The sequence below is a fragment of the Rhinoderma darwinii genome, chromosome 1 (genome assembly GCF_050947455.1).
Source record: "Rhinoderma darwinii isolate aRhiDar2 chromosome 1, aRhiDar2.hap1, whole genome shotgun sequence".
NCBI classification, from domain to species: domain Eukaryota; kingdom Metazoa; phylum Chordata; class Amphibia; order Anura; family Rhinodermatidae; genus Rhinoderma; species Rhinoderma darwinii.
The window spans coordinates 160,477,994-160,500,524 of NC_134687.1; the positions used below are offsets into that span (position 1 = coordinate 160,477,994).

Sequence of the window (22,531 nt, forward strand, 5' to 3'; positions counted from 1 at the left end):
GTCTCTCCTTTTCCCTCACAGACCGCTCGCCTCTGTTGCTCAGCCCCCTCTTACAAGGTTGTGTCTATATTCTAGCTTTTTCTCCTACATAGAGCCGCGTTTTAGGGGTAAACCCCGCCCCTGACTTGTCATGTGACCTCCTCACTAGCTTTTGCCCTTAAACCCGGCGCTCCGTATTGACGTCACCTGCTGTCAGATAACGCTTGTCCTTCACCTCCCTGTTGTACCAGCAGCAGACATGGCCTCCGCTAGCCGGCAGCTCCTTGCAAGATGTATGTCATCCAGCGCTGCCGCCAAGAAGCTCGCCATCAAGCACGTAACGGTGATCGGAGGAGGCCTCATGGGAGCTGGGATAGCGCAGGTGAGAGACGCATTCGAGTCATGTGACCTGGACGAGGGTGTCTGTGTTACTAGCAATACACCGCACTATGATCTCTTACCAAGCCATTGTGTCATTGGATCGTCCAGGAGGACACTCATAGGAGCACTATAATACACTAAGCATCCGCATCAAATTATCGCACGCTACAGGATATGCCGTCTGCAGCATGTTGCGGAATAGTCTTGGATTTCACTAGCAACGCCATTTAGGGTAAAATCCACATGTACGGATGTAAGGTCCTGCGTTCCTCATTTCCATGCGGATTCTGTGCCGAAATCAGCAAAAATCTTAATCTCGTTTACTTTAATGTGAAATTTTCATGTGTGCAGACGCTTCAGAAATCTTCTGCGCTGATTGAGAAACATTCGTGTCATGTCATTTTTCCGTGGGTTATTTTCAGAAAAGCCACCAGATTTCCACACTAATTAGCCCCATTAAATTCGGCTACTCCTTGGCCTCGTGCACTCGACCGTAGAGTTCCTGTCGTTGTTTAGCAACACTTCCACAAATTACAGATGTCACACGGACCCATTGACCTCTGTGGGCAAGTCCGTAGCAAAATTGCGGGCTGTAATAAGGCCTCATACACACGACCGTAGCCATGTGCACGGCCGTGATTTTCGGGTCGGAACGGAGTGTCACCTGCGGGCCGCCCGCGAATGCATTCAATTCTATAAGCCTGGACCGCAAAACACAGCTGTAATAAGACACGTCCGTTCTTTTTGCGGTCTAGGCTCCTGGGCCATTCACGGACCGTGGAAACTACGGTCGTGTGCATGGGCACATTGAAATGAATGGAGCCAAAATTCACCCGCAGATGAATTGCGGCCGCAAAAATACGTTCGTGTGCATGGGGCCTAAGACATGTACTGAATTTCTTCAGCTCGTATTTGCGGTCCTGGAAAGAATTGTGGAAATTATGGTCGTGTGCATGGTGCCATAGCAATGAATGGGTCCGCAATTCACCCCCGGTTTCCAGTGTCCGTGCATGGCCCAGGTGCCTGGACCGCAAAAAGAACGGACATGTCTTATTACGGCCATGTTTTGCGGTCCAGGCTCATAGAAATGAATGCACGCGTGTAGGGCACGCGATTTGCGGGTGACACTCAGTGGCCTTCCGAGCCGCAAGTCACGGCCCGTGCATACCACTACGGTCGTGTGCATGAGGCCTTCGATTTCTGCTATGGATCCTGCAGTAAATAAGTGTTGGTATCCATGTGTAAAACGAAAAACCAAGACGAAAAGCCAGATCCAGCGCACAACAGATACTGTAAAGTCATGTCATTTCCTAGTATTTTATGAAGTACTCACTAATATTTGGTGTACATGTATGTCGTAGTTGGGAGAGGGGGATGTATGGGGCCGGCTCCATTTGCAGCGAGCATTCGCTGTATATTGCAGCTGACAACCTGATCTAAGGGCTTATTCACACCAACATTGAATACGTCTGTGTGACGGGGACCCTCTGTCATCCCATCTGCCCCCCGTGAGGTCTTGAAGGGATTGGATGGCTGAAATATTAGGAAGTGGTAAATATCGCCCTATCCACTGTTTAGAAAACCTTATATATAAAGCGGCCAACCCGTATAATAGAAGAAAGCTAAACGCACAATACACTGCAGTACATATATATATATATATATTTTCTCATACATTGAATGCTCAAACCCGCCCCCTTTCCCATTGCTTTTTCCTGGTTCCAGGGATGTGGCCCACTGTTGTGTTGATTCCCTAGATGCTAATTTGCTGTAGTTGGCCGATGAGGTGGAGCTAGTGTCTCTGCTGACCAATCAGCACGAGGCAGCTTGAGTGTAGTTCACACCCTGTTAGCTAACTACTGCAAATTAGCATATAGTGAGCCAACACAACAGTGGGCCATATCTCTTAAACAGGGTTTCAGGAAAAAATAGCAAAAAAAAAGCGCTGGAATCAGGGAGACCGCACTATTCAGGTCCGATAACCAGTTCACTTTATATGACCTAGTGACAGGTTCTCTTTAAACAAACATTGTTATACCATGCTACATTTTTCCCTTGGATCAGTACAATTGATTGCATTTTCAGCATGAGAAAATGTTTGGCCTCATGCACACGAACGTATTTTTTTCGTCCCATAAATACGGGTCCTTGGTCACACGTATTCGACCCGTATTTACGGGCACGTTTTCGCTGCAAAATTGCACTGCACTAATCGGCAGCCCTTCTCTCTATCAGTGCAGGATAGAGAGAAGGGACAGCCCTTTCTGTAGTAAAAGTAAAAGAAATTCAAACTTACCCGGCCGTTGTCTTGGTGACGCGTCCCTCTATCGACATTCAGTCCGACCTCCCTGGATGACTTGGCAGTCCATGTGAGCGCTGCATCCTGTGATTGGACACACGGATCTGTCAAAAACGGCCGATAAAATGGTAATCGAAGTGTGCATGATACCTTAAAGAGGCTCTGTCACCAGATTTTGCAACCCCTATCTGCTATTGCAGCAGATAGGCGCTGCAATGTAGATTACAGTAACGTTTTTATTTTTAAAAAACTAGCATTTTTGGCCAAGTTATGACCATTTTCGTATTTATGCAAATGAGGCTTGCAAAAGTACAACTGGGCGTGTTGAAAAGTAAAAGTACAACTGGGCGTGTATTATGTGCGTACATCGGGGCGTGTTTACTACTTTTACTAGCTGGGCGTTGTGTATAGAAGTGTCATCCACTTCTCTTCACAACGCCCAGCTTCTGGCAGTGCAGCACTGTGACGTCACTCACAGGTCCTGCATCGTGTCGGCACCAGAGGCTACAGATGATTCTGCAGCAGCATCGGCGTTTGCAGGTAAGTCGATGTAGCTACTTACCTGCAAATGCTGATGCTGCTGCAGAATCAAGTGTAGCCTCTGGTGCCGACACGATGCAGGACCTGTGAGTGACGTCACAGTGCTGCACTGCCAGAAGCTGGGCGTTGTGAAGAGAAGTGGATGATACTTCTATACACAACGCCCAGCTAGTAATAGTAGTAAACACGCCCCGATGTACGCACATAATACACGCCCAGTTGTACTTTTGCAAGCCTCATTTGCATAAATACGAAAATGGTCATAACTTGGCCAAAAATGCTCGTTTTTTAAAAATAAAAACGTTACTGTAATCTACATTGCAGCGCCTATCTGCTGCAATAGCAGATAGGGGTTGCAAAATCTGGTGACAGAGCCTCTTTAAGCTATGATTGTAGCAAGAAAGTCACGGGCAAAAAATGGGCGTCACCAAGATCAGGCTGAAACGTCGGCAAAGGTTGACAAAGGCTCGTAGTGCAGATCTGAACGGAGCCTGTCACATAGCGGATTATGATCTTCAGACCTTTCACTGTCATTCTACCCTGGATTATAGGGCAGCGTGACCTTGGTTCCCGTTAAAGCTGGGTTCATATGGAGCCCAGTACAAATCCACATGTATGCAGATTTTGCGGCGCATTTTACCTATGACCATAAAGTACCGTAAGTGAAATCTGCAACAGGATAGCGCATGCTACAGACTTTAATATGCACAGTTTTTGTTTTTTTTCTGCTGGGGTTTTCAAGAAGTTATTCACTCTTATTCATTCAGTTATTTTTGTTTGGATTTTTGGTTTGGAATCCATTCTTAAAATCCAGAACAAATATGCGCTCCATATCCGTGTGACTAGGGCGGCTTTTGTGTCCGATGATTCGGTTTACATTTTATTACATTGGTTACAAGTTTCTGGATTTGATAAATGTTTTTCTGCTTATGCTTAATACAGTTGAATTAAATCTAATGGTTTAATAATCCAAAAATGTGATAATCCAGCACAAGTGCCCTATAATCTTGACCGCTGTATAACCAATGGTCTGATTCAAAAAACATAATAGCATATTTTGTAGTAGTCAAACTATAAATACTCTTACAAGTTTTTAGATGCTTTTCTATAATTATCTGATAATCCAGCACTAATCAGGTCCCATTAATGCCAGATTAACCCCTTAGTGACCAGCCTATTTTAGGCCCTAATGACCACTATTTTATTTATTTATTTTCATTTTTCTATAGTTGTGTTTAACCTCTTCCCGCTCTGCTCCGCAATAGTACGTCCTGCAGAGGGGTTAGTTCCCGCATCCAGACGTACTATTGCGGAGTAGTTCCCGGCACACACTGTCCTAACGGACAGTCTCCGAGAATCGGGAGGTCAGCTGTCCCTGACAGCTGACACTCCAGCCTTGCCGGTCAGCAGACCATCGCCGCTGATTTCGGCAATTAACCCCATAAATGCGGCGACGGATTGCCGTCGCCACATTTAAGTGGTTTGAAGCACATCGGCAGCCCCCACGAAGTGATCGTGGGGGCTACCGATGCTTGTCGTGGCAATCGGAGGTCAGACAATGACCTCCGGGTTGCCATGTACGGAAGCCTCGGAGGAGCAGCCTCCTGCCGCTCCTCCGAGACTTCCCGTCAGTGTGACTGTCACGTCACAATGACAGTTGGAGTGCATTACACTACGTGTGTAGTGTAATGTATTCTAGCAGCGATCAAAGCTGCAAGTCTAAGTGTCCCCTAGTGGGACAAGTGAAAAAAGTAAAAAAAAAAAAGATAATAAAATAGTTTTAAAAAAGTGTAAAAATAAAAGTTATAAGTTATATAAACAAACACTGCATTTTTTTCCTAGAATAAGTCTTTCATTATAGGAAAAAAATGAACACGTTAAAAAAAGTACACATCTGGTATCACCGCGTTCGTAACGACCCCAACTATAAAACTATAATGTTATTTTTCCCGCACGATGAACACCCCAAAAAAAATCTATAAAAAAACGACACCAGAATCGCTATATTTTTTGGTCACCACCCCTCCCAAAATAGAGAATAAAAAGTGATCAAAAAGTCGCATGTACCCGAAAATAATACCAATAAAAACTACAACCCGTCCCGCAAAAAACAAGCCCTTACACAGCTTTTTTAACTGAAAAATAAAAAAGTTACGGCTCTCAGAATATGGTGACACAGAAAATTAATTATTTTATAAAAAAGAGATTTTATTGTGCAAACGCTGCAAAACATAAAAAACCCTATATACATATGGTATCGCCGTAATCGTACCGACCCGCAGAATAAAATATAATGGTTATTTATAGTGCACAGTGAAGGCAGCAAAAAATAAACTAAAAAACATTGTCAGAATTGCTTGTTTTTGGTCACCCGGCTTGCAAAAAACTTTAATAAAAAGTGATCAAAAATGGTACCAATGAAAAGTACAGATTGTCTCGCAACAAATAAGCCCTCACACGGCTCCGGTGGAGAAAAAATAAAGACGTTCTGGCTCCCAGGAATATGGCGATGCAAAATGTGCAGTATAAGATCCGACACCATTTATCAGTGCGACATCGGCCACACATCTATGAATTATTATTTATTTACTGCATTATTATACCTCTTATTATGCCCCTGATGTACTCCGCACAGATTACATATGCCCCCACATTATAAACTGAAATACCAGCGAAACCCAAAACAGAAAAACTACCAAGCAAAATCTGCACTCCAAAAGCAAAATGGCGCTCCCACCCTTCTGAGCCCTGCAGCGTGCCCAAACAGCCGTTTGTGCCCACATATATGGCATCGCCATACCCGGGAGAACCCGCTTAACGTTTTATGAGGTATTTGTCTTCAGGGGCACAAACTGGCCACAACATATTATGCACTAAAATGGCACATCAGTGCAAAATTGCAATATTCACACCATCCGCTGTGCATTAACCCCTTTGAGCACTATGACTTAATAGCACGTCATGGTGCGGTAGTGATGTATGGAGCGGGCTCACCTGCTGAGCCCGCTCCATACGCTGCGGGTGTCGGCTGTGTATTACAACTGACACCCGGGACTAACGGACAGGAACAGCGATCGCGCTGTTACAGGAGTCTGTAGAAATAACGATATACTGCAATACATCAGTATTGCAGCATATTGTACCCGCGGATCCAATGATGGCTGGTACAAGTCCCCTAAGGGGACTAATAAAATGTGTAGAAGAATTAAAATTATTAGTAGTGAGAAAGAAAAAAAAAAACTTTTCCCATTTTTCTTCAAAAGTAATGTAAAAAAATAAACAGAATTGATATCGCTACGTCCGTAAAAGGCCGAACTATTACAATATACCATTATTTAACTCGCACGGTGAACACCGTAAAAGACTTAAATAATTTAAACGGCTTCTGAGGCCGGTGCTTCAGTCCATTATCACACTAGGGCCACATGTGGGATATTTCTAAAAACTGCAGAATCTGGGCAATAAATATTGAGTTGCGTTTCTCTGATAAAACCTTCTGTGTTATAAAAAAAATGTATTAGAAATGAATTTCTGCAAAAAAAATAAAATTTGTAAATTTCACCTCTACTTTGCTTTAATTCCTGTGAAACGCCTAAAGGGTTAAAACACTTTGTGAATACTGATTCGAATACCTTGAGGGGTGCAGTTTTCAAAATGGGGCAACTTCTGGGGATTTTCTAATGTATAAGGCCCTTAAAGCCACCTCAGACTGAACTGGTCCCTGAAAAAATAGCCTTTTGAAATTTTCTTTAAAATATGAGAAATTGCTGCTAAAGTTCTAAGCCTTGTAACGTCCTAGAAAAATAAAAGGACGTTCAAAAAACGATGCAAACATAAAGTAGACATATGGGAAATGTTAACAAGTAACTATTTTGTGTGGTATTACTATCTGTTTTACAAGCAGATACGTTTACATTTAGAAAAATGCAAATTTTTGCAAATTTTTTCTTAATTGTGGTGTTTTTCAGAAATAAATACCAAAATTATCGACAACATTTTTTCACTAACATAAAGTACAACATGTCACGAGAAAACAATCTCAGAATCGCTTGGATTGGTAAAAGCATTCCAACGTTATTACGACATAAAGTAACACGTGTCAGATTTGAAAAAATCGGCTGTGTCCTGAAGGCCAAAACAGGCTGGGTCCTGAAGGGCTTAAAGAGCTATAACTTTTTATTTTTCCGTCGACATGGCTGTATGAGGACTTGTTTTTTGCGGGATTAGTTGTACTTTTTAATGGCACCATTTTGGGGCACATATCATTTTTTGATTAACTTTTTTTTGGGGGGGAATAGAAAAAAACGTGAAATTCCGACACTGGTTCTATGCGTTTTTAAATTCACACCGTTCACTGTGCGGAGTAAATAACACGTTACCTTTATTCTATGGGTCAGTACGATTACGACGATACCACATACGTAGAGTTTTTTTTTTTTTATGTTATACGACTTTTGCACAATAAAAACACTTTTGAACTAAAATTATTTGTTTTTGCATCGTCTCTTTCTAAGAGCTTTAATTTTTTTTATTTTTCCATCAAAGTAGTGATATGAGGGCTTGTTTTTCGCGGGACAAGACGTCGTTTTGATTGGTACTGTTTTGGGGTACATGGGGCTTATTGATTGCCTTTTTTTATTATGACTTATTTGGGGAGCAGTGGGAAAAAAATAGCAATTTCGGCATTGTTTTTTGCGTTCTTTTTTTTTTTTTTTTTTTTGTGTGTTCATCTTGCGCTTTAAATTACATATTAAATTTTATTGATTGGATCATTACAGTCGTGGCGCTACCATATATGTGTACTTTTATTTATTACACTTTTACTAAATAAAACGCCTTTTTATGGAAAAAAAAAAGGTTTTATTTTTTTACTGTAGGTTTTTATTTCACATTTATTTTTTTATTTTAGTCCCTCTAGGGGACTTTACTATGCGATCTTTAGATCACTGCTATAATGCTTTGGTATACTTAGTATACCAAAGCATTATTGCCTGTCAGTGTAAATCTGACAGGAAGTCTAATAGGCATATGCCCAGGACAGACCTGCCATGGCACCCCATCAGAGGACCGCGATTTGCTGGCCACCGATGGGTGACAGAGGGAGCTCCCTCCCTCTGTAAACAAGTTAAATGCCACGGTTGCTATTGACCGCGGCACTTAAACGGCCGCATCGAAGTAAACTTGGATCGCTACCGTTGGAGCAGGAGCCCGGCTGTTATCAGACAGCCGAGCCCCAGCTACAGCCTGCATGGGACACCCGTGCAGTACTTGGACTGGGCCGCCGTGAAAAGGCGACAGCCTAGCCTAAAGCCCCTTAGTGACCGCCATGAACAGGCGTATTGGTGGTCACTAAGGGGTTAAAGGAAGTTTATGGTATAAAACCTGTGGGTTTAGGGACAAAACCTGTGCTGGTGGGTGACCCACATATTCTGGCCTATAATTCCAATGTCTGGGCCCTAGTGTAAATGCATAGGGAGGTAAAACTCTCCACTCAAGCATACCTCCCAACGATCTTGGATTTCGGATGGTGTCCCGAGCGGCCGGTGGTATGTCCCGGACCCCCAGTGTCAACTGTTTCTGCGTCCTCAGGACGTAGATACAGTTGAACCCAATGCTGAAGCAGGGAACCATCAACTCCATGCCTCAGCACTAGTACAGAGGACTCCCTGGGCACAGCGCTAGTTTAAAGAGGCTCTGTCACCACATTATAAGTGCCCTATCTTCTACATAATATGATCGGCGCTGTAATGTAGATTACAGCAGTGGTTTTTTTTTTATTTAGAAAAACTAAATTTTTACTGAGTTATGACCTATTTTAGATTTATGCTAATGAGTTTCTTAATAGACAACTGGGCGTGTTTTACTTTTTGACCAAGTGAGCGTTGTAAAGAAAAGTGTATGAAGCTAACCAATCAGCGTCATACACTTCTCTCCATTCATGTAATCAGCACATAATGAACAACGCAGGATCACTATGTGCAGTCACATACACACACATTAACGTTACTGAAGTGTCTTGACAGTGAATAGACATCACGTCCAGCCAGGACTCGATGTCCATTCACAATCCCGACACTTCAGTAATGTTTGTGTGGGACTTACAGCACAGCAAGCGTGATCTCGCTGTAAGCTGTCATTTACAGCGTTGCCCATAGCAACCAATCAGAGCTCACCTCTTATTTCTTAAACTGTTGTGGAAAAATTATATCTGAGCTTTGATTGGTTGCTATGTTTAACAATGACCGTTTTACTGTTAGACGGTTTTGATAAATGAAGCCCCACACGGGCCATATAACTGTTTGGTACAACCTCTGGGTGGCCATAGTGTGTCTCCGTATGCCTCTAAATTTTTACATTTTTTTTTATTTCTGATTCCTTATGGGTCTGAAAAATCTGTGGCATGCTCCATTGGACGCCATGTAATGGAGATATTCTCCCCTAGGGGCATTGCTTCTAAGGGAATATAACTCCATAGAACTTTACCATGCGGCGACATACCACTGTGTGCATGGAACCTAATGTGCTTACAAAATGTTTGTTCTAAGAGATCAAAGTGGTCACAAGAAACAAATGTTCTAGATACATGTAAGCAGAGCGAAGCACTAAAACAGCGCTGTCCGGTGGGTCAGATTAATGTTTAATTTAGCCTGTGCTGACCTTGAAAATACTGCAGATTACCGTTTTTTTATTTGTCTCCAGGGTTCACCTTTGATTTTAAGTTATCACTGATTATGTTTGAGGTCAGCTTGCTACGTCGCATTCCAACATGATGAGTTGCCATAGCTTTTCAGTGATCATTGCGCACCAAAAATCCTCAACATAATACAGTACGATGCTAGTGAATGGGACGTTCTAAACCGCGTTCACACGTAGTGGAAAACATCTGCACAGATTTTATTTAGAGCACGCTTATTAGCCCTCTTTCTCAGTATTTTGGTCAGTATTTTGCATCCGTATCAGTAATAAAAGCCAGGAGTGGGGCCAAAACACGGAAGAGGTACAAATCTTTTCCGTAGGCTCCTCTCCTGGTGTTGGCTTACAAATACTGATGCGAAATACTGACCAAAATCCTGCTGTGTAAGTGGCCTTATGCTGCGGATTTCGCATTGAAAGTCACTTTTTTTTTTTTTTTTTGTAGAGCTAAATCTATTTTGTATGATCCTAGACTTAATGATCAGAGTGCCATTCAGTATATAACGCTGAAATTGTTCCCTTCTGCGTTCTCTTTGTAGGTGGCCGCAGCAACCGGACACACTGTAGTATTAGTGGATCAGACTGATGACATCTTAAAAAAGTCCACCAAAAGTATTGAAGACAGCCTGAAAAGAGTCACCAAGAAGATATTTGCAGACAAGCCTGAGGTGACATTCTGGTGTTTTATTCTACTTTGAAGGGGTTATGTGGGGAGCGAAAAGTATTACCAGCGTACTCACTGCAGTATGTGGGTACATTGCGGCCCCCGTCACGCTGATTATAAGATTTTAATAGATTTTTATAGCGCTGACGGGAAGTCTACTTGCAGTATTCCTTCGTGAAGACCTGACTCTTCGTCATGTGACCGGCCCCGCTGTGCTCTATGTAGAGTAGAAGCTTTTCTCATTCACATATAAATAAAGCAAAGCAATATTTATTTATTTATTTTTCTTATTTGCGATTTTTGTGTCTGAATCTCAGCGCTTCTACCGCAAAAGTCACAACACTTGGCTATTTGTTGTGGGTCTTTGAAAGTCATTGAATTTAATGGGGGGGGGGGGGGGCAGGCAACAGGAGAGCAACGAATACGCAGCATGAATTCACGTGCTGCGGATATCCAATTTTTGTTTTCGCTGCAGATTTTGAATATTTTTTATTTTTATTTTTTTGCAGGGTGTGCATAAGATTTCTTCAAATGTGATTCACTTTTCTGCTACTGCAAATGCTGTGGGATTTTCGCACAGAATTCCGTTGCGGAAATTCCACAGGCAGAAACTTCAGATAGGTTGACATGCTGCAGAGTTTTCTAATGCCCACCGCAGGTCAACTTGCTTGCGGAAAAATTCTGCAACATGTAGAAGAGATTACTTGAAATCTCATCTACTTGGCTGGTACCGTATTACACTGCAGGGTTTTGACGCAGGAAAATCCGCACGGCAAATCCGCATGCAATACACATCGTGTGCATTTGGTCATAAGGTTATATTCGCAATCATCAGAAGATCATGTGAACAGGGATTTTTCTGCTGCATGGATTATGGATTTTTGCATGCCCCATTCAGATGAATAGGACAGCCACAGAAATTTCTGCAACAGATCTTCCACGTGTGAATATACACTTAGGCCGGGTTCCCACGTAGCGTAAACGCTATGGAATTGTGTGCGGAAATTCCGCAGTATTTACAGTAGCAGCAAAGTAGTTAAGATTTAGAAAATCTCCAGCCCACGCTGCGGAAAAAAACGCAGCTTAAACATTAATAAATTAATCTGCGGTTCGGAATTTAATTCTTCAGCTTGTCAATTTATGCTGCGTTTTTAGTTTTATTTTCTTTCGTTGTGGGGTTTCCCCATTGAATTCAATGGGGATGCAAAACCAGCAACAGAAAGCCAAATGTTGCGACTTTTGCGGTGTCTTCACAGCGATTGCGCCGCAAAAATCGCAACTACCGAAAACAAAAGAAAATCATACTTTCCCAGAACGCCCTCCTCCTTCCTGCAGTCCACCCTCCTGGGATGACGTTTCATCCCATGTGACCGCTACAGAGTCACATGGCCTGTAACGTCATTGTAGGAGGCCGGACTACGCGCAGAGGAAACGGAGGGGGTAAGTATGAGCGCTTTCTTCAGCAGCGGAAATTCCGTTCAAAACACAGCACCACAATGTGGTGAGATTTTTCGGACCTAGTGTACTGCGGGTTCCAGGTGGGACACGCTGAGTGATTTTTACGCCGTGTATCCGACCCGTGGGAACCCGGCCTTAAAGTGTACTTGCAATTTTACAACTCTACTAACGAGGAATTAAAAGGGATCACCAGGACATCCTCTTTTACGTAGGGCACAGATTGGGGTGTGCGTTGCAGCTCTGGCTACATTCTTTATCATTTGGGTTAGAACAGGAATCGATATTCTGTTGACGGCCGTGCTTATAATGTATATCAGAACTAGTGTGTTAAATCCCCATGAAACCAATTCTTTGCTTGTGTAACTTTTTTTTTTTTTGCGTTTTTGTTTTTTCAGGCCGCTTCTCAGTTCATTAAGAAAACTCTCTCAAACGTCAGCACTAGCACAGACCCAGCGGCCGTGGTACACAGCACTGATCTGGTGGTGGAAGCCATCGTTGAGAACTTGGACGTGAAAAACGAGCTCTTCAAGCGGCTTGATAAATTTGCACCAGAGTAGGGAACAAGACTAAATGAGATATTTTAACCTCTTCCGCCGATATTATTTGGCAGATACAAAAATGGATCACAATACAGTACAGCTCATATACTCTTTTCCAAGTGATGAGATTTTTTTTTTTTTTTTTAAGAGGCCAGGTTTATAGCACTTTTTTGGTCCTGTTTTAACCCCTTAGTGACCAGCCGATTTTTACAACTTAATGACAGAGCTATTTTTTTACGTTTTTGTATCGTCTCATTCAAAGAGCTATTCAATTTTTTTATTTTTGTGTCGACATGGCTGTTTTTTTGTGGGACATGTTTGTATTTTTTAATGGCACCATTTTGGGGTACATTTTAGGCTTCGTTCACATCTGCGTTTGGGCCCCGTTCTGACGTTCCGTCTGAGGTTTCCGTCAGAACGGGACCCTGAACTGACACGAACGGAAACCACAGGTTTCCATCACAATTGATTTCAATGGTGATGGATCCGGTGCCCATGGTTTCCGTTTGTCGTGCACCGGACCCGTCGTTTTGCCGGAAGCAATAGCGTAGTCTACTACGCTATTGCTTCCGGCAAAACGACTGGTCCGGTGCACAACAGACACAAACTGAAACCTTGGGCACCGAATCTGTCATCATTGAAATCTATGGTGATGGAACCCTCTGGTTTCCGTTCGTGTCTGTTCAGGGTCCTGTTCTGACGGATCGTCAGAACGGGAACCCAACGCAGATGTGAACGAAGCCTAATTGATTTAACTTTTTAGGGGGGAATAAAAACAAAAACCCAGTAATTTTGCCACTTTTTTTTTTTTTTTTTCCGTCCTAAATAACTTAACCACTTTACTCAGTGGGTCGTTACAATTGCATTACAATTCTTGTTTTACTACTTTTAGGGTATGTTCACACAGCTTATTTTCAGACGTTTTTCGGCCGTAAACACCCTTGAAAAACGGCTGAAAATACGGGGGCTGAACACCTCCAAACATCTGCCCATTGATTTCAATGTGAAATGCGGCGTTTCGTTCCCACTAAAAATGTGCATGTCACTTCTTGAGCTGTTTTTGGAGACGTTTTTCATTGGGTCAATGAACGGCCGTAAAAAAAACGGCTGAAAATCAGAGGCTGTTTTTCCTTGAAAACGGCTCTGTATTTTACAGCCGTTTTTAGTCTAACGTGTGAACATTCCCTTACACAGTAAAAACATATTTTTTTATTTTTTTCTGCCAGTGCAGCTGTATGAGGGCTTTTTTTTTTTTTTGCGGGATGACTTGTAGTTTTTATTGGCACCATTTTGGAGTACATGCAACTTTTTGATCACTTTTTATCAAATTTTTGTAAAGTCAGGATGAACAGAAAACCGTAATTCTGGCATTGTTTTTATCTTATTTTTTTACAGTGTTCGCCGTGCGGGTTAAATACTAAATTTGTTTTATAGTTTGGGTTTATCGGACGCGGCGTTACCAAATACTAGTCCTTCTCAATGAATTAGAAGATCATCAAAAAGTTAATTTAGTTCAGTAATTAAATTTAAAAAGTGAAGCTCATATATTCTATAGATTCATTACACACAGAGTGATCTATTTCCAGTATTTTTTTTCATTTAATGTTGATGATTATGGCAAACCGTTAATGAAAACCCAAATTTTAGTGTCTCAGAAAATTAGAATATTAAATAAGCCCAATTTCAAAAATGATTTTTAATACCGAAATGTAGGCCTACTGAAAAGTATGTACAGTATATGCACTCAATACTCAGGTGCTGAACCCGCTCCATACACTGCAGGTGTCAGCTGCGTTTTACAGCTGACACGCTGCTCTAACTACCAGCAACAGTGATGGCGCTGTTCCTGGCCGTTTAGCTAAATGCCGCGGTCAATAGCGACTGTGGCATTTATAGTGGTCTTCCCGTGGAGGACGTTTATGACATCCACAGGTTATGTCATAAATGTTAGATTCGGGTACCACCTTTGGGACCCGCACCTATGTCTAGAACGGGGCCCCCTAAACCCCGTTCTAGCTTACTCGGCTCTGCTGTCTCCAAGCACCTTCCTGGTTAGGTGGTCGGGAGTTACGGAAACAGCTGAGTATTCGCAGAGCTACGCTGTTTCCGTAACTCCCGTAGAAGTGAATGGGAGTTACGTAAACAGCGTAGCTCTGCGAGCTAAGCTATTTCTGGAACTTAGTAGCTACGAAAACAGCTTACAAGGTCGCTGTTTCCGTAGCTACACGGTTTCCGTAACTCCCATAGAACTGAATAGTAGTTACGGAAACAGCGTAGCTCAGCAAGTTACGCTGTTTCCGTAACTCATCCATGTATTGTACCAGCGATCTAATGATTGCTGTTTCAAGTCAAATAGGGGAACTAATAAAATGTGTTAAAAAAACACAAAAGCCCCAAAAAAAACAAAAAACTTAGATACATTTTCTGGAGTCCAATAAAATATTAAAAGCTCAAAAAAAAATACAAATTTTCCCCAAGCAATGTAAAAAAATGCAAAATTTGGTATCGATAAGTCCGAGCTATTACATTCTACCATTATTAGACTCGCGATGAACTGCGTAAAAAAAAAAAAAGTAAAACCCCAGAATCTTGTGGTTTTATTTGGTCACTAGTGCAAAAAATAATGAAATAAAATGATTAAAAAAAAAATTGTATGTACCAAAAAAATGGTGCTAATAAAAACTACAGCTCATCCCGCAAAATATAAGCCTTCACTTGAACGTTGCACTTTTGGGGGTCAATAAAGCACCCTCCTTTTTTTTTTTTTTTATTTATTTTTTTTTTCCCTACTGTAAGCATTTGTGAGTGCTGCCTATTTACTGCTTTTTCTCTACAGGGACAGTGGTCTGTTCCCTAAGGCTTGTATCCCCTTTCATTTAAGTGTGTGTCCGTGTCCCCTTTTGTATCATAGTCAAGAGATCCTGCTAATTCCATACACCGTCCAGTTAAGCCTCTGTTCACACTTTCTTCGAGCCTTTCATTGAAGATATATGTTGGGAGGATTTCTTGATATATACCTCTGATGGAAGGCTGCGACCTATGCCACTGTGCAGACATAGTGGCTTATGTCACCCATAGTATAGAAATGTATAATGCGCGGTATCTGCCATACAGGGAAATAGAATGTATGCCGATTTATATATGACCCAGTGTATGCCAAAAGGACAACCTTGAATGTGTACCATAGGCAAATTTAATAGTAATGTTAAAGGGTATTTTTCTTATAAACTGAAATAAAAAAATATATTTTTGGACTTCTGTGCCAAAGTGACCACTCTATCATATGATTACTAATGCTATAAAATTAATATATGTCCAGTACCTGAAGTATTTATATCATGATTGACTGTTAACTGCTTTCAATTTCTAACAGACATACAATATTTGTCAGCAACACCTCATCATTGCCAATAACCGACATAGCCAATTCCACAACTAGGCAGGACCGGTTTGGTGGACTGCATTTCTTTAATCCCGTTCCAATGATGAAGCTTGTTGAGGTAAGGAAATTTAACTAATCTCTTCATTGTTGCAACAATATAGCACTCCCCCCCCCCCCCCCTTTTATTTTTTACTAGCCTCTTCCTGTATATCACATTTCCGCCCCAACATTTTAATTCTCACCCTGTTACTACACAGAGACATTACCTGAGAGGCAGTGAATAAATAATGATTGGGGGGCCTCCAGCCTTCCGTAGTCTAAGGTTAATATTTATGGCAAAAGGGACAAAAAAATGGTAGAAAATCCGGTCGTCACTCTTGCAAAAATAGAGGCTACACTGGAGGAAGTTGACCTGACGAAGGGACCAGTCCGGTCCAGAAACGCTTCGTCCTCTGAATTAACCTGTTAGTGACCGGCCCATCGTGTTTCTACGTCGGTCACTAACGGGCCTTATTCCGATGCCATAGACTTTTTACGTCGCGGCATCGGAATAAGTTTACAGAGCAGGGAGCTGTCAAATCTCCCTGCTCTCAGCTGCCAGAGGCAGCTGAGGGCTGGGAGCGTCCCTGCTCTGCCGGGTGAGATCGATATTAGTATCGATCTCACCCGTTTAACCCCTCAGATGCGGTGCTCAATAGCGAGCACCGCATCTGAGTGGTTTTGGAGAGAGGGAGCTCCCTCTCTCCCCCACCGACACCCGGCGATACGATCGCCGAGTGTCTGTGTCTCTAATGGCAGCCGGGGGTCTAATAAAGGCCCCCAGGCTGCCTGGAGTGAATGCCTGCTAGATCATGCCGCATGCATGACCTAGCAGATGCCTGTCCGTGTTAAACGGACAGGCAGTAATACACTGCAATACAAAAGTATTTCAGTGTATTATAAATGCGATCGCAGAATTGCATATTATAGTCCCCAAATGGGACTAGTAAAAAAGTGAAAAAAAAGTTTAATAAAGTTAATTTAAAAAAAATGAAAAACCCAGCTTTTCCCCTTACAAAATGCTTTACTATTAAAAAAAACAAAATAAAGTTACACATATTTGGTATCGCCGCGTTCGTAACGACCCCGACTATAAATCTATTACATTATTTAACCCGCACGGTGAACGCCGTAAAAAAAATAATAAAAAACTATGGAAAAATTGCTGTTTTCTGTGAATACTGACTTTAAAAAAATGTAATAAAAAGTGATCAAAAAGTCGCATCTACTCCAAAATGGTACCAATAAAAACTACAGGTCGTCCCGCAAAAAAAAAGCCCTCATACAACCGCATCGGCGAAAAAATAAAAACGTTACGGCTCTTCAAATATGGAGACACAAAAACAAATAATTTAGAAAAAAAAGTGTTTTTACTGTGTAAAAGTAGTAAAACATACAAAATCTATACAAATTTGGTATTGTTGCAATAGTAACAACCCGCTGAATAAAGTTAGTGTTATTTATACCACACGGTAAACGGCGTAGATTTAGGACGCATAAAAGAGTGGCGAAATTTCAGATTTTTTTTCTATTCCCCCCCCCCCCCAAAAAAAAAGTTAATAAAAGTTAATCAATAAACAATATGTACCTAAAAATGGTGCTATTAAAAAATACAACTTGTCCCGCAAAAAACAAGACCTTATACAGCTATGTCGACGCAAAAATAAGAAGGTTATAGCTCTTGGAATGCGACGATTGAAAAACGTAAAAAATAGCTTGGTCATTAAGGTCCAAAATAGGCTGGTCATTAAGGGGTTAAAGATCTCCTTGATCATACTTACCTGACTCAGTTCCTTATCATCTTGAGCCTGGCGCCGATGCCCGTTATTAGACTGCAACTTTTTCTTGCCTTCATATATTTATCTTGACCCAGGTACTAAGGATTTAGCACAGTGGGTGGCAGCCGGCAACCTACACTTTTCCACCTCCTATATAGTCTCGGAGCGCCACCATTCCCTTCACCTTTTTTGCTGCACAACTCCCTTTAGAATAATAGCACTTACAGGTGACCGGGGCAGACCTAGCAGATAAAAAAAAAAATTAAACGAACCTGTGCCAAAGGTGGCATCCTATGACAGCACCATATTTAAAGTCACTAATATCTTCAGTATAAACCTTACTACTGCCAATATTTGTCTCTGGAGATTGCATGGCTGTGTGCTTGGTTTTATGTACCTGTTTGCAATAGGTGTGGCTAAAACACCTGAACTCAATCATTCGGACGGGTGTCCCCATACTTGAGACCATATAAGGATCTAATGTGTGTAATGGCTTTCACAGAATGGCCCCTGCGGATTCTGGTTCAAATCTTGGGTTGATCTGACTGGAACACTTAAATTACAATTGCCACTTCATGTGTCATCTATACATGGAGAGATTTATAGGCTGAAACTAGACACACCCTTTGTTCCGTAGGACGGCGTTTACATGCTACTTTTCATGAGATTTATGTATGTTTGCTGCACACCAAAATTGATCAATAAAAAATGCTTGGTGGAAACCGTTTTCCTAAGGTGTTTTTTCATTCTTACCCTGTCTTTCAGGTCATTAAGACACCAATGACCAGCCAACCGACCTTTGATTCTCTCATGGATTTCAGTAAAGCACTTGGAAAGACTCCTGTGTCATGTAAGGTAAAGTGGTGCCATAAATTGTACTTTGATACAAGATAAAAAATTTACACTCCTTGCTTGCTTTTTTAAAAAATATATATATTAAAGGGGTAATCCAAAGATTAAATGTTATCCCCCTAACCACAGGGTAGGTGATAACATGCAGATCGGTGGGGGTCGGACCGCTGGGACCCCACCGAGCACAAAAACGGTAGTCCCTTTCTTCCGAATGAATGGAGAGGCAGGTCGAGCATTCACCCGGCTCCTCCAATTCTTCTCTATGGCACTGCCGCAGATAGCCAAGCACATTATAACTTTAAAGAGGCTCTGTCACCAGATTTTGCAACCCCTATCTGCTATTGCAGCAGATAGGCGCTGCAATGTAGATTACAGTAACGTTTTTATTTTTAAAAAACGAGCATTTTTGGCCAAGTTATGGCCATTTTTGTATTTATGCAAATGAGGCTTGCAAAAGTACAACTGGGCGTGTTGAAAAGTAAAAGTACAACTGGGCGTGTATTATGTGCGTACATCGGGGCGTTTTTACTACTTTTACTAGCTGGGCGCTCTGACGAGAAGTATCATCCACTTCTCTTCAGAACGCCCAGCTTCTGGCAGTGCAGACACACAGTGTGTTCTCGAGAGATCACGCTGTGACGTCACTTCCCCAGGTCCTGCATCGTGTCAGACGAGCCGGCACCAGAGGCTACAGATGATTCTGCAGCAGCATCGGCGTTTGCAGGTAAATCGATGTAGCTACTTACCTGCAAACGCTGATGCTGCTGCAGAATCAACTGTAGCCTCTGGTGCCGATGTGGCCGACGCGATGCAGGACCTGTGAGTGACGTCACAGATCTGCACTGCCAGAAGCTGGGCGTTGTGTAGAGAAGTGGATGATACTTCTCATCAGAACGCCCAGCTAGTAAAAGTAGTAAACACGCCCCGATGTACGCACATAATACACGCCCAGTTGTACTTTTACTTTTCAACACGCCCAGTTGTACTTTTGCAAGCCTCATTTGCATAAATACAAAAATGGTCATAACTTGGCCAAAAATGCTCGTTTTTTAAAAATAAAAACGTTACTGTAATCTACATTGCAGCGCCTATCTGCTGCAATAGCAGATAGGGGTTGCAAAATCTGGTGACCGAGCCTCTTTAAATCCTTATTCTTTACAGCTGCTTATTTCAGTTCTCTGATAATCAGTAGTAAGACTTTTATTATATATGGCCAGTATTTATTTTTACATGTACAAGAATTAATATTCTTCTTTCTTTATCAGGACACACCTGGGTTTGTTGTTAACCGCCTTCTGGTACCCTACCTAATGGAATCCGTCCGTCTTTATGAAAGAGGTACATCACTGCTACTCCTATCACAGTGGGGCAGATTTACTAATGAGTTTTAGACCGTGTAAATTTATCACAACGATGCATGCCGTGTAATCTTCCTTATACCACCTATTAGTTGGCTTAGTTTACGCCAGTTTTTGGGCCAAAATTATGACGCATTTTTGGCTGGCGCACAGTATCACGTTTTAAGCCATGCTCTTTCCAATAAACCACACCCCTTTTCCTTTAAGCCACACGCCCTGGTTGAGAGTGTCTATAACCATTAATAAATGTGCCACACGGACGCTGCGTCAATTTGAGCCAGAGTTTTGGCACATTTTGAATAGTAAATCTTCCACCAGTCTGTTTATGCTCAGCAGCCCAATCTGTTGACATCAACATGTCGGAAGCGCAACCTGTGAGATGAGCAGATTCGTCCTATGAACTACAAAAGTAGTTGGTTCCGCATTTTTCTATGTCCATAATAGGGTTGCATGATGCGTCAAAATATCAATACTATTTCAATGCAGTGCACCCTCAAATGGTTCAATACCGTTAATTCATGTATTTCGATACTAAGCTGCACAGCTTAGTATTGGAATACATGAATGTAGTCAGAGCAGAACTCCGTCTGTGCAAGGGTATGTGTACACAGTGTTTTCAGGCGTAATTCGGAGCGTTTACGCCTCAAATAACGCCTGAAAAAAGCGGAAGCGGAACGCCTACAAACATCTGCCCATTGATTTCAATGGGAAATATGGCGTTCTGTTCCGACGGTGCGTTTTTGTACACCTCCTTTTCGAACAACGTTTTTCATTGACTCTATAGAAAAACGGCGGTGAAAAACGTGAGTAGCTTACAAAACATCTGAAAATCAGGAGCTGTTTTCCATTGAAAACCGCTCCGTATTTTCAGATGTTTTTTGCTGAGATTGTGAACATACCCTAATACAGCCATTGCCGTGTGTGTGTTAAGCATGATGTGATGCGGCCAGCAAACTCCAAAACACATGTTCTGTCTTCAGTGCCGGCGCCGCCGCTCCTTATTGAAGCCCCTTATTGAAACCTCTGATCGCCGCCATTATTCCATTAAATGCTGCGATCAAAGCTGAATGTAGCATTCAAGGGGAAAATGACAAAACGGTTGCCCCTTGGATTGTGTCGCAGGGAATCCCTGTGACTCGATCGTGGGACATGCCATATATGGTCAGACAGCCCAGGGCCATTGAAGGACCCCAGGGATGTCTGACCATATTTTCTGTTAGGGCATACCTATCAGTACACAGGCTAATGTACTGGCATATAAATATAGGCCAGTACATTAAAGTTAAATAAATAAAATAAAAAATACAAACACACACACTATTTCATTGTGACCATAATAACCTGTACAACAAATTTATAGCGGCATTTATGATGAGTACGCTGTAAAAAAATAAAATAAACCGCTTTCTTTCACTTATTAATGTGATTATTAATTCAAAATTAATCACCCCATGTGCCTCATATCAGAAAATGTAAGCACTTCTTTCTTTTTTTTTTATTTTTTATTATTGTTGGCAAAGTATCGTTTTAGGATTGAGAATCGCAATACTACACAAAGTATCGGTATCGAAGCCCAAATTTTGCTATGGTGACAACCCTAGGCCATAAGTATTCCATCTTGTGGTTGGATAATTTGAGTTAGGTTATGTTCACACGCTTAATAAAAAACGGCTGAAAATAGAGCTGTTTTCAAGGGAAAACCGCTTCTGATTTTCAGCCGTTTTTCTATGGCTGTTTTTGGAGCTGTTTTTCTATTGCCAATGAAAAATGGCTCAAGAAGTGACATGCACGTCTTTTTACGCGCCATTATTTGAAAATGAGGCGTAGAATAACGCCCTGTCGGAACAGAACGTTGTGTTTCCCATTGAAATCAGTGGGCAGATGTTTGTAGGCGTTCTGATTCCGATTTACAGTCCGAAAAACGACTGAAAATAGCCCGTTTGAACTTACCCTTGGGGCTTATTCAGACGAACGTGATATACGTCCGTGCAACGAGCGTAATTTTCACGAGCCTCGCGCGGACCTTAGTTAGTCTATGTGGCCGTGCAGACAGTCAGTGATTTTTGCGCAGCGTGAGTCCGCTGCGTAAAACTCACGACATGTCCTATATTTGTGCGTTTTTCGCGCATCACGCACCCATTGAAGTCAATGGTTGCGTGAAAATCACGCGCACCACACGGAAGCACTTCCGTGGGACGCGCGTGATTCGTGCAACAGCAGTAAAAAGTATGATTGAAGACAGAAAAGCACCACGTGCTTTTCTGTTTACAAACCGTGTCCTAATGATGGCGCCTGCGCAAAAATCACGCAGCCGCGCATCATATGGTGATGGCACACGGAGCTGTTAAGTGCCTTTTGCGCGCGCAATACGCACACGCTCATGTGAATCCGGCCTTACTCTAACTTGTGCATACACCATCCACCCAATGAAGGTATAACTAATAATGCAAGAAAGGACAAAAGCCGCCCAGGAAATAAAAACACCTCTGCCTCTTCCCATTTAAATCAAAAGGGGGTGATTTCAACTGTTTTTTGGCGCAGTTTCCGCGTCCAAATCGACGCCAAAATA

General features: G+C 42.1%; 1 protein-coding gene across 1 annotated transcript in view; it reads left to right on the forward strand.

The window, feature by feature from the left end:
- Positions 1-154: 154 nt before the first annotated feature.
- HADH (hydroxyacyl-CoA dehydrogenase) overlaps positions 155-22,531 on the forward strand; it is a 33,692-nt gene continuing 11,315 nt past the window's right edge. The window contains exons 1-6 of the mRNA XM_075860508.1: positions 155-361; positions 10,432-10,560; positions 12,410-12,567; positions 15,927-16,053; positions 18,518-18,607; positions 19,870-19,942. Coding sequence (XP_075716623.1) covers positions 239-361; positions 10,432-10,560; positions 12,410-12,567; positions 15,927-16,053; positions 18,518-18,607; positions 19,870-19,942 — 700 coding nt within the window. The 5' untranslated portion in view covers positions 155-238. The remainder of the gene's footprint in view (positions 362-10,431; positions 10,561-12,409; positions 12,568-15,926; positions 16,054-18,517; positions 18,608-19,869; positions 19,943-22,531) is intronic.